The sequence below is a fragment of the Macadamia integrifolia genome, chromosome 3 (genome assembly GCF_013358625.1).
Source record: "Macadamia integrifolia cultivar HAES 741 chromosome 3, SCU_Mint_v3, whole genome shotgun sequence".
Lineage (NCBI taxonomy): Eukaryota > Viridiplantae > Streptophyta > Magnoliopsida > Proteales > Proteaceae > Macadamia > Macadamia integrifolia.
Window position 1 is genome coordinate 9,502,510 of NC_056559.1, and position 11,351 is coordinate 9,513,860.

Below are 11,351 nucleotides of genomic sequence, written 5' to 3' on the forward strand. Positions count from 1 at the left end.
GGTGGGGATGGTGCATTAAAAAAGAGACCAACAAGAAAACTCAATTCTGTCTATACACAAAAAAATAGCAGTATCTCTAGAATCCACAGAAGAAAACAACTGAATAAGATCCCAGCAATCACCACCCAATGTCTAATATCCCATCGTAAGTTTTATACGAGATAAATATTCAAGGGGAGAGGGTTCCCTACGAGATGCCATTGCAGGGGAAATCTCCAAGCCACACCAATGGCACCACATGGAATGGATGGAGGCCACATGGTCAAGGTAGAAGAGAGAAACAATAAAAATAAAAAACTCATGTGAGAGGGCAGTAGTACCTGACGTCGTGGGGAACTTTTTCCCTTTAAGACACATTTCACATCCAATAAGATCACCCACATCACTAACATCTTACACCCAAAAGAGATGCTTGTCAACAAGTCCTTTCACTACTACAATCATCTTAGCCTCTTTTGAAAACAATGATTATCCGAAATGATGCTTTCAGTAGCCTGTTATGGATGCTCACGTCTAGGGTTGGAGTGTCATATAGCACTTGCCTCAGAATACCTTTAGGATCCGGGTTCTTACCATTACACATAATTATTGATTGCATCTTACGTGGAAATGAGTCCTGTGAAGGAGGCTCCAACCATCACTTCCACCAACCTTGATTGGAGAATTTAGCAAGAAGATCAGTTCTTAAACCTTGAGGGGATACGGATAACAACCATTACTCTTGAGAAGGATCATGTTATATGAATTCTCAACAATATAGGAAAGAAGAAGACCTAATATCCTGGAGAATCTTAGATGAATTAAAATTGACAGGTAAACTGTTCCTAACACATTTCTAAAGATACCAAGGTAAAGCTGCAACCTTACCCCAAGGGGTTGCTCAGTTGGCACTTGGCAAAGACCAACACCTCAAAAGTAGAGGCCATGAGTTCAACTCTATATGGGGCGTAAATATCCGCCCGGGGGGGGGGGGGGGTGAAGAAGAAGCTGCAACTTCCACACCTTGTTCCATTTAAAATTTCTAGTACTCTATCATTACATTTTTTATCTCTCAGTGATCTTATTAGCGAATTTGTAACAAGATTTTCAGCTAATCACATTGACTGAAGATTTATCTGGGACAAAAGTTCACCCGAAATTTGTACAGTATTAACTAAATCAAATTCTGCTGTAATGCTTCTTTCTTCTAGTGCTGGGATAATGAAAAGGAGAGATCCATGGTTCTTGCTGAAAAGCACAAAAGAGGCGCAGAAGCAAGGCACCTTAAAGCAATGAAGATAGCAAGACCAGCAAATCAAGGTTTGACATCTTCTTGGAATGCATGTGTGTGTTTGTGTGTGTCCATTAATTTAGCATGTAAAAGCATATCAGTACTGATATTTGTGATATTAGGTGGTAAGCACAGGAAACAATCCTATCATGCAGGACCTTCATACAGAAGGAGAAACCAAGAATTTGTGCCTTCAACCAAAATGGAAAGACAGAAGCACATTGATTCCCAAGGGAAGGCTTCACTACTTGAACAGGGAAAACCAAAGAGTGTCGGTAGGGAAAAAATTTCTAAATCATCTTTGGGAAACCCAAAAGATAAAGTTCATACTTTTCAAGCCCATTCGCAAAATGGTCAACTCAAGAATTTTCAGTTTATGGGTCATGAAAATAGAGCGCCAAGCCATGTTTACAACAAGAAGGCAGGCTCTGCTTCAGATGCAGTGAGATTTGCACCTTTCAGGGATTGTACAAATCAAGCCCATTCACAAAATGGTCAACTCAAGAATTTTCAGTTTATGGGTCATGAAAATAGAGGGCCAAGCCATGTTTATAACAAGAAGGCAGGTTCTGCTTCAGATGCAATGAGATTGGCACCTTTCAGGGATTGTACAAATCAAGCCCATTCGCAAAATGGTCAACTCAATGATTTTCAGTTTATGGGTCAGGAAGAAAGAGGGCCAAGCCATGTTTACAACAAGGCATGTTCTGCTTCAGATGCCATGAGATTGGCACCTTTCAGGGATTGTACAAATCAAATGCTGGTGCCGCCTACTGTCAGCCATCAAAGGTACAATCAGAGCAACTATGGTTCCCATGGATACCAGTTTGGTGCAAGGAATTTAAACTGTTTTGTGGACCAGGGTGGTAGTTTACATCAAGTGTACAATCAGAGAAACTATGGTTGTGTACCTTACCCAGATCCTGCATACCAGTTTGGTGCCATGAATATAAACAACAGTTTTGTGGACGAAGGTGGTAGTTTACATCCAACATCTATGAAAGAAGCTGAAATTAATGGAGGACGAAGGAATGGTGGTGTCAGCATGTGGAGACCTAAGAGCTAATGGTTTTGGTAGTGTCTTGATGTGAGATCCTGCAATGCCTAGGACACCAACATCTACCAGTATAATTCCAATTTAGTATACCTTTCTTTTTGTCAAAATTAATTTCTGTTTGGATAGCTTATCCAAATGATCCACCATGTTGAGGCATGTAGTCATGTAGACAATTTAGTGTTTTTTTTAATGAATATTAAGGATTGATATTTTTTTTTCTCTCTCATCAAGGCTCCAGCTGGTTGGATATTGATTGTTGTATTGTGAGATCAATACAAATCGGGGGCAAATAATTTTCACAAGGTTTAGTAAACAATTGATCAACACTTGGGTATGGCCATATTTTTCACTGGTCAAATTTCAAGGTTAAATGTGTCTAAAATTGTAGAAAATTACAAATATACTAACCTACATTATTACATATAAAAGTTTTGTGATTTTATTATTTTTCATAACTTTGAACCATGATTTGATCCACATTATATGGTTGCATTGGGCTGATCTGATCCTCTACAATATGGATCCATCTGTGTCTACCATTTCTTGCCAGTTGCTTAAAAATTTTGAATCTGAAAACTGACATGTAATCAATCTAAAAATTCCAATATGGCCATATGGTCAAGCTGTTGCAGCTATTATATTGAAAATGTGACATAACAACCTCAGTGTAGATTTGCCATGTTTGACATACATGGACTCAGAGATGCAGATAAATAAGTTGAGCAAGTTCCATGGGATGCTTATCTATCTCTGTTTGTTTTCATATAATTTTTTCCTTCCAAATAAAATCTTGCATAAAATTTTCATACAAAATAGATGCAGATAAACGAGTTGAGCAGCTTCCATGGGATGCTTTTCCAGCCCTGTTTGTTGTCATACAAAATTTCCTCCCAAATATATATATATATATATATATTACATGAAAAATTTACACCTTATACTATTTTTTCTTGTCTCCCAATGTGATTCTCAATGGCACAGTTCATATTTTATTTTATTTTATTTTGGCACAAACACAGTTCATATTTAATATCGAAACAAACACCATATGAACCTGTTTTACAGGAAGAGGAAAATTTTCCATCCAACATGACTTCTCTTTTTATGCAATTTTTATTAGAAAAGGAGCAGAACCCATGAGAAAATTATAAAGAAAGAACTATGGGGGCAACAAAAACCTTTCTCCCCAAAAAAATTCATGGTTGAAAAATCAGGTTTTGATTTTATTAAATTTTTACTTGAAAAGGAACATAAGCCATGAGCAAATTCTAAAGAAAAAACCTTGTGGGAGCAATAAAAACATATTTTTTTTTTCAAAAAAAAAAAAAACATAATTTAAATTAGTTTTTTACTTTAGTTGAGTCAAAAGACATAAAACCTAATCAAGAGTCATAAAGACTCATTTATTTTAAATGACTAGACAAGATTTGAGTTTTAATGACCTGGTGCTTTGGCCGAGTCATGTGAAACAACAAGTCAGATTTTTTTTCTAGATCTATTCATAAGCCATAAGTTTGATCAACAACTAATAATCTTCTAATTTTTGTTTTGTCATCTTCAATATTAGATCTTTCTTGTTCTTCTCACCTGTGAAGTAACTCATTCCTTCCTTATTCGAAGGAGAAAAAACAAAGATATTAAAAAAGAGAAAACAAACACACCCTGATCGTGCACCCTTGCATCCAAATACAGAGGGCGGCTAAATAACAGCGCAATCCTTGTGAGAAAAAAAAAAAAATCACCACTTGTTCATACCCTGTGTGCCCCCTCATTGGCCCAGCACAAGGGCCACGCAACTAGGGACTAATCTTTTTTCCTTTTCCAAAAAAACAAAAAAAATGACTCGTGGTAACCAGGTTTGATTCGTCCGAGTCACAAAATTGTGACAACAAGAAGTCAAAAAACATGTATCGTCATGGTCGCGCTTCCGTCCAATTCATGGTTCGGACTTCGAACATTCTTGAGTTAGCAGAAAGCCAAGAACCCTCGAAAAACCGCCGCGTTGCCGTCGTAGCCGTCGCTGACAACGAAGATGATCTTCAATCTTCAAAGTGAAACTAACTTCCCAAACATTTCCCTCTCTCTCTCTGCAACTCCATCCCCAATCCGATGGAATCGCTGTTAGCTCGTTTCTTCTAAGAGAGAGAGAGAGAGATGATGGATCCGTCATTCCTGCTGATGCTGTCAAACCTCCTCCATCTCCAGAATCACCTGGATCCCAGTTCATCTCTCCTCTCGGACTCATACGCACCAAGCAGCAGTACCACCTCCTCCCCAACAGCAATCCTCTCCTCCACCTCCGCCGCCCCTCTCCTCTTCTTCACCATCGTCTCCGTTCTCTCCTACGCCGCATCCCTCCGCTCCTCCTCCTCCTCCTCCTCCACTTCCTCTTCCTCTAATAATAACAACAATAATGACTCCTCTGCCGACCACAGTGTCTCCGCCTTCCGAGCCCTCACCTCAGAGCACATTTGGAACATGGAGGCACCTGTGCGTGACACCCAGTGGCGCTCCTCCTACGGCCTCTCCTACCCAGTCTTCACTACAGTGGTCGAAAAGCTCAAGCCCCACATACTCCAATCTAACCTCTCCCTCCCTGCCGATTACGCCGTCGCCATGGTCCTCTTTCGCCTTGCTCACGGCTACTCGGCCAAAACCCTAGCTTCCCGTTACTCCCTGGAGCCCTACCTCGTCTCCAAGATCACCAACATGGTCACCCGTCTCCTCGCCACAAAACTCTACCCGGAGTTCATCAAGATCCCGGTCAGCCGACGCCGGCTCCATGAAACCACTCAGGCTTTCGAGGAGCTCACCTCTCTCCCCAACATGTGTGGCGCCATTGATGGTAGCCCCATCAAGCTTCACCGCCTCCCACCGGATCAAGACCTCCATGGCCACCCTTCCGCCTACCGATGTCGTTATGCCTACGATGCTTTGCTTCTCCAGGTCGTCGCAGACCATAAGAAAATCTTCTGGGACGTTTGCGTCAAGGCACCTGGTGCCACCGACGATGCCGCTCACTTCCGGGAAAGTCTTTTGTATAATCGGCTTACTTCTGCAGATATTGTGTGGGATAAGGTCATCAAAGTCCGTGGTCACCACATTCAGCCATACATTGTTGGGGACTGGTGCTATCCCTTGCTGTCATTCCTGCTCGCGCCTTTCTCTTGGAATGGCACCGGCACGCTGGCTCAGAACTCATTCGATAATGCCCTCATGAGGGGACGATCCGTGGTGGTAGAAGCTATTGGGCTTCTCAAGGGCAGGTGGCGTATTCTGCAGAATTTGAATGTGGGGCTAAACCACGCACCTCAGACCATTGTTGCTTGCTGCGTGTTGCATAATTTGTGTCAGATTGCAAGGGAGCCCGAGCCGTCAATGTGGAAGGACCCGGAGGAGTCTGGTCCTCCCGCTAGGGCGCTTGAGAGTGAGAAGTCGTTTTATTGTTTCGGAGAAAGCTTGAGACAGGCATTAGCAGAGGAGCTAAGGCAACGGTTTTCGTCGAGGTAAGACTTAAGAGGCTTGAGGGAAGGAACATCTCAACATTCCTTCTCTGTGAAAACTTGCTCTTACTCCGCTTCTAGCGGATCTTCCATGTCCAATCCTGTTTTTTGTATCTGCACTTGACGTAGGTTATGTACATCAAGAAAATATTCTCTTATGGTAGTGAATCCTCTTTTTTTTTTGTCCGATAATGGCAATTAGGAAACGAAGGAGGGGCGAGGACACAATAGAGGGGGTGGAGGTGAACTAGTCTTTAAATTGGGTTTGTTGACTGTCATTTGTCAGCAATCTTTGTCAATGAAATTATGGAGTTCATCCATTTCTCTTGACACATTTTTTCTTGCTTTATTCTTCATTTTATCCACGATTGAAGTTGGTTGTGAGTTCAAATCCCATTCATCTAATTGCATCCTTTCAAGCCAATCTGAAATTTGGCTGTTTTAGATTGTTTCGATTAAGTGAGGAGTGACTCTAAAGGATTTGCTGGGAGACTGTGTGTGCCCTGCTAATGGTATTGTTCACATAAAAGATCAAGGTTGCTGTTGAAGAGCTTGGTCAGTTATGCTTTTTCATTACTGTAGCCGTTCTCATCTTGTCGTGCTGCTTCTCTATTCCACTTCATTACCTCTTTTTCTTTGCAGTGTTTTACCAGATGCATTATTGTAAATCCCTTAAGGGAAAAAGAAGCTACCCGCCTGAGTTTGGCCATGCATGGACACAGACGGGTGCAAAAAGACTGTGCTGACCCCCCCACCCCAATGCACTGAAGAATGCCTCCGTGCAGCATCCCATTAGTCTGTGATGGTGCAGTGGCCACGCAAGTGGGTAGTATTCTCTTGCCCATCCCTTAAATATCAGCGTTTGCAATCTTAGTCCTTCCTGCTGCTCTTAATAGATTCACTCTGTATGCATGGTCTTTTGTTCTGTATGTAGTTCTTCCATTTCTGAAGTTTTTCAGAATGGGAATCTCCACCTCATTGTTGAAAACTAGATTTTACTGTGTTTTATCCCTAGAATGCTTGTCTGCCTGCATGTGCTGCCTGACCAGTGAGGTGGGTACAATAATTCACTGATATTACTGATCATGTTGAATACTGTCTGGAGGAAATAGGTTAAGTACCGACTCAGACTTCTTTTCTAGTTTCCAATGGAGGGTGAACCACTTGTCATAACCCAAAGAGGCCTTGGCTGACGGTTGGTATTGAAAATTTTACCAAACTATATTCGTGGATTCATTGCTCAAATGGGTAATTATATCCAGGTATGCTGTTGACCATATGCAGACTTGGGTTGATTATTTCATTCTCGTTACAAATGTCATTCGCAATGCAGCAACTGTTACCAAGAAGGCTTAGTTGGCAGGTATCGCCATTATATGTTTGAGAAAATATTTGTGTGGAGTCAAATTTCTTTTGAAGGGATTTAAGTGCCATTGTGCAATGCAAGATTGGCACCAGAGGGTATGCTTTCATGAGACGCTTGTATTAACCTATGGATTTTAAGCTTCGTTGAACTGGAAAAGCACCTCTCTAATAGTTGATCCAATGTTGATTTTAAGCTTAGGGATTTCCAACAAAACCAACGTAATATCGGGTATGCACTGAACCCATGGATTGTTCACGCTCTTATTCAGAAGAAATTTGTTAGGATTCAAGGATGAGGAGCAAGAGACCTACCCCCAGCAGTAGGATTGGGTCACTAGGGGGTGGATCGAGGAGATTCCTGCGAATTTTCTTTGCACAAGGGGTCGTAGATTCAACATAATATACATTACCTTTAAACAAGTCATGCAGAAGAAGGTGAAGTGACTCTGAGGATTGGAAATTGAGAAAATACTGATGTCTTACATCTTTTAGCAGTGATTGATGGAAGATTAGCTCATGAGAAATGATTCCTCTTGGGGAGAAAGCTTGAATAGGATAGTGGACAAGTTCATCTCTTTTCTTTTTTCTCCTTTTACTTTTTCCTTGCTCCTTGCTTTAGGTAGAGATTGTTTTTGTCATTAATCTCTCGTCACTTTTTTTTTTTCCTTCTGGTGGTTCCTTCTGTTCTCTCTCTGGTTGCTGTTGTCAATCTCTGCTAATGATATTAAGAAGAGACTCTTGGCTCAACTAGTGATTTCTTTTGTCAAGTCTCAACCATTTTGCCTTGTCATCAACAGACAAGTGAAGGTCTTCAATTTTAGATTCTAGATGACATCCTGAAGTGTGTCAAAGAACTGGGGATTGTTTCAAATGAACAAGAAGAACTACTTTGCTGTGCCAATAAATTGGGGATAATTTCCCAACTACACCTTGACAACCATAATAGAAGTTGGTATCAGAAGAGTCCCTCTCATGGTTTAAGGCCTTGAGCTTTGAGGAACTAGGTGCAAGCATGATAAGTCAGTTTGGTTGAGGTGGGTGTGGCTAGTCCAACAACCTATGTTCTGCCCTGGTGATTGAAAGATCAATGCATTGGTCGTCAATGTTGCAGACATTCTGGCTAATGGCTTCATCAAAACAAGGTGGGAAAAGAATTGTAGAATGTGAAGAATTTATGTAGCAGAAGAAGGAAAGGAGATCCAAGTCATGTTGGAAGGGTAACCCAGTATGCTGTGAAGATCAAAACAAATGGATTAGGAGATGATGAAGAGGCAGTGATGGATTGGAAAATGATGAGAAGAGGTGATGGAATAGGTGAATTTCCTCATGGGCTCTATTAATCTTGCAGATTAATCAAGTGACAAATTCTGTCAGGTGAACAGTGATCATCTCACTGTCTCACATACTTATCCCCTCTATTCACTCTGCTTTCTCTTAGCTTACCGATGCCATTTCAAAGATGGGAAGGAGTTATCTCAGCAAGGACTTCTCATACTTGGGTTTATGAGAGAAAAGAGCTGAGGTTTTTCAACAGCTCATGGTAAAGAACTGTCAGTATTCAACTGATGTTAGCATTTTGTGGCCAAGGCCATGGCCAGAAACCATTGTTCTTTTAAGGCTAAGCTTCTGGCACAATCAGATTGGTAGGCTTGAAGCTGTAGGATCCCTTGTAGTTTTAACTAATAGAATAAACTGAACTGTGTATCAAGGATTGTATACGATTATTAGAAGATTTTTGGATCAGATTCAAAACTTTTCTTATTTATGGTTTTTGGTATTGAGGGCAAATATCTTTGTCACATTTCAATTGAAGTATTGTAATACCGTGATTTTTTGATAGGTTCAAAGATATTGGCTATGGATCCTTAGAGGATCCCATCACATTCTTCTTAAACCTTTTGTCTTGGAGTTGATACAATGAACTTCTTATTTCCCCATGCTAACTGAGCTAATTGAAGCTGGCATCCTAATCGGTAGGTGGGCTTTGTCTGTTTGATGTTCACATTTATGCCCATGCTCATATTTAAGCCCTTGGCCGACCTTAGTTTTTGAGTCTTTATTGAAACATACTTTCTCTATCACTTATTTAATCTAATTTGTTGGATTACAATAAATTGTCTCTTGGATTCAACTAGCATATTTATATTTTTGGTGGAACCACGCACGGGATGAGGGTGGCCATTCTGGACAGTGCAGTAGAAAAGAGGTTTCTTGGATTGTCAATGTTGAATTCAAGAAATATATTTCAGCCACATATTGTACTCAAATCATGAAACCTTCATATTCCTGAGTTCACTTTTCGTGTTGAGATGCCGAGAGCCAAGGTAGCTGATCTTAGATGAAATTTCCATATTTTGATGCTCATTCTATTATGACTATTGGCTTTGAAGAGATAAAAGTAATTTATGGGTGACAGACTTATTTTGTGTTGGGACACCCAAAATCAAAGGAGCAGATCTCACAGTAGGTTCCCATATTTTGACATCCATCCTTGGGATGAATATTGGTTTTGATAGAGGTAAAAATAGTTTATGGGTGGCAAAGATGGAGATTTTTGTCTAACGGCCCATTTGTTTAGAGGGGAGTTAGGGATGGGAACATTGTTAGTATGGGACCCACATGTTGGTGGGGGTGGAAGACAAGGGAAGTAAAGATGGGGTAAAGTTAATCTTTCCCAACCCATCAGTGTTTGGTTGGAGGAGAGAGATAGAGAGATAGGAAAGAGAGAGTGACAATCCATGACCATGAGCGAGATCCCGTTGCAAGTCCAGTGACCCCTTCAGGTTATGGAAGTTTGTTCTCTGTTCAATACTCTGGTTCGGGTAGGGAATCACCATCTTCGCCGGCGAATTTGGAGGAAGAGAGCGATTGTAGATTAAGGGTTTTACTTGCATCCATCGCTGTTGAGTGCTCCAAGGGGTTCAGAGCTTTCGGACCCACATGAGCGCTTCTTCCTATGTTTCCTTTGAGTTCTCGAAGGCAGCAACAAATGGGATCAATGAAAGCCTTTTACAGAAGAAGGGTTTGTAAGAGTTTTTGTTTTTCCGCCATTTTTGTTGGGTTCAAGATCTTTATTTTGAGAGACAAATTCCCGCATCTCCCTGTTCTGGGTTTTTGGAATCGGATATTCTAAAACCTTTTCTGTGCTGGATTTGTTTGCTCATCCCCACCTTCTTTTCATTCTCTCCGTTCCATCTGCTTCTCCAACCGCATCTTCTTTTCATTCTCTCCATAACCCCAGGTTCATTGCTGAGCACAAAACTGAGAGCCGTACCTTCAAGGTCGGCCTTAACATGTGATCGACAACAAGTACACAGCTATGTATTTGGGCATCAAGATCAACGTTAAGCACCGTTCATCAAGGCCTAACGACTGCTAGCTTTTCGGGTAGATGATAGCCTGTCGGATTACGCCGATCGGAGGACCTGTTGCAACGACAATGTCCGATGGTTTTTCAAGATTGCTCTCCGCTAAAACCCCAAGATTTTTGCCAAAGTTCCCATCAAAGTCTAGCAATTTGGTGAGACTTTGGTGGCTGCTGGGGTGGGAGAAAACTATGTCCACATGGGCCGACAGGAATAGTCACCGTGTCTCCCCATAATTCCACCCCGGTTAAACAAACAACTCAAATTTTATTGGGGTGGTATAGTTCGTACAACCATTCCACCCCTTAAATCCCATCCTAGCAAAACCCGTCTAAATAAATGGGCCCTAATTATTTGCTGGAGTCTCATCCAAATCTGCCTGCTTCTCAGCTTGTGATCATTCCACAGGACACATCACTTTGAAATTGTTATTTGTGATCTGGTCACCTTGAAATCCTGTTATTTGGGACCTGGACTTTATAATTGGACATGACTATTTCACTGGCCTAACCTAAGGAAGACTGTTTATGAGAATTTCCAGACCATGGCCTGTTTGTCATCATTGCATTATTTGGTTTCTATGGTTGTGTACTGATTCTCCGGGATGGTCCATTTCATCCAAAGTTGGAAGGGTTTTGATGAATCTCAGTATCCTATTTGTTCTTCCAAGAAGTCGTCAAGTACTAAAAGGTATGTCGACCTTTTCATCTAATTGTAATGTGGAGTAATTAGTTAGTTCTTGACCGCTTCTGGCATCAAAACTTATTGCTAATCGGAAGTGTTGTATATGG

The 11,351-nt window shown here is 41.2% G+C and overlaps 2 protein-coding genes across 4 annotated transcripts in view; both read left to right on the forward strand.

Moving 5' to 3' along the window:
• The window catches only part of LOC122074499, a 16,357-nt gene extending 13,804 nt beyond the window's left edge, over window positions 1-2,553 (forward strand). Inside the window, exons 8-9 of the mRNA XM_042639348.1 lie at window positions 1,191-1,299; window positions 1,393-2,553. Coding sequence (XP_042495282.1) covers window positions 1,191-1,299; window positions 1,393-2,336 — 1,053 coding nt within the window. The 3' untranslated portion in view covers window positions 2,337-2,553. The remainder of the gene's footprint in view (window positions 1-1,190; window positions 1,300-1,392) is intronic.
• A 1,666-nt stretch (window positions 2,554-4,219) lies between these two features.
• On the forward strand, window positions 4,220-7,823 carry LOC122074619 (protein ALP1-like). Of its 3 annotated transcripts, none has more exons than XM_042639524.1 (2): window positions 4,220-5,833; window positions 6,973-7,823. In XM_042639524.1, exons 1-2 carry the CDS (start codon window positions 4,482-4,484, stop codon window positions 7,001-7,003), a joined length of 1,383 nt encoding a protein of 460 aa, XP_042495458.1. In that variant the 5' UTR covers window positions 4,220-4,481; the 3' UTR covers window positions 7,004-7,823. The 3 variants fall into 3 exon arrangements, with proteins under 3 accessions (XP_042495458.1, XP_042495460.1, XP_042495457.1); XM_042639526.1 differs by lacking the exon at window positions 6,973-7,823 and adding an exon at window positions 6,473-6,922; XM_042639523.1 differs by lacking the exon at window positions 6,973-7,823 and adding an exon at window positions 6,033-6,160.
• Window positions 7,824-11,351: the final 3,528 nt, after the last annotated feature.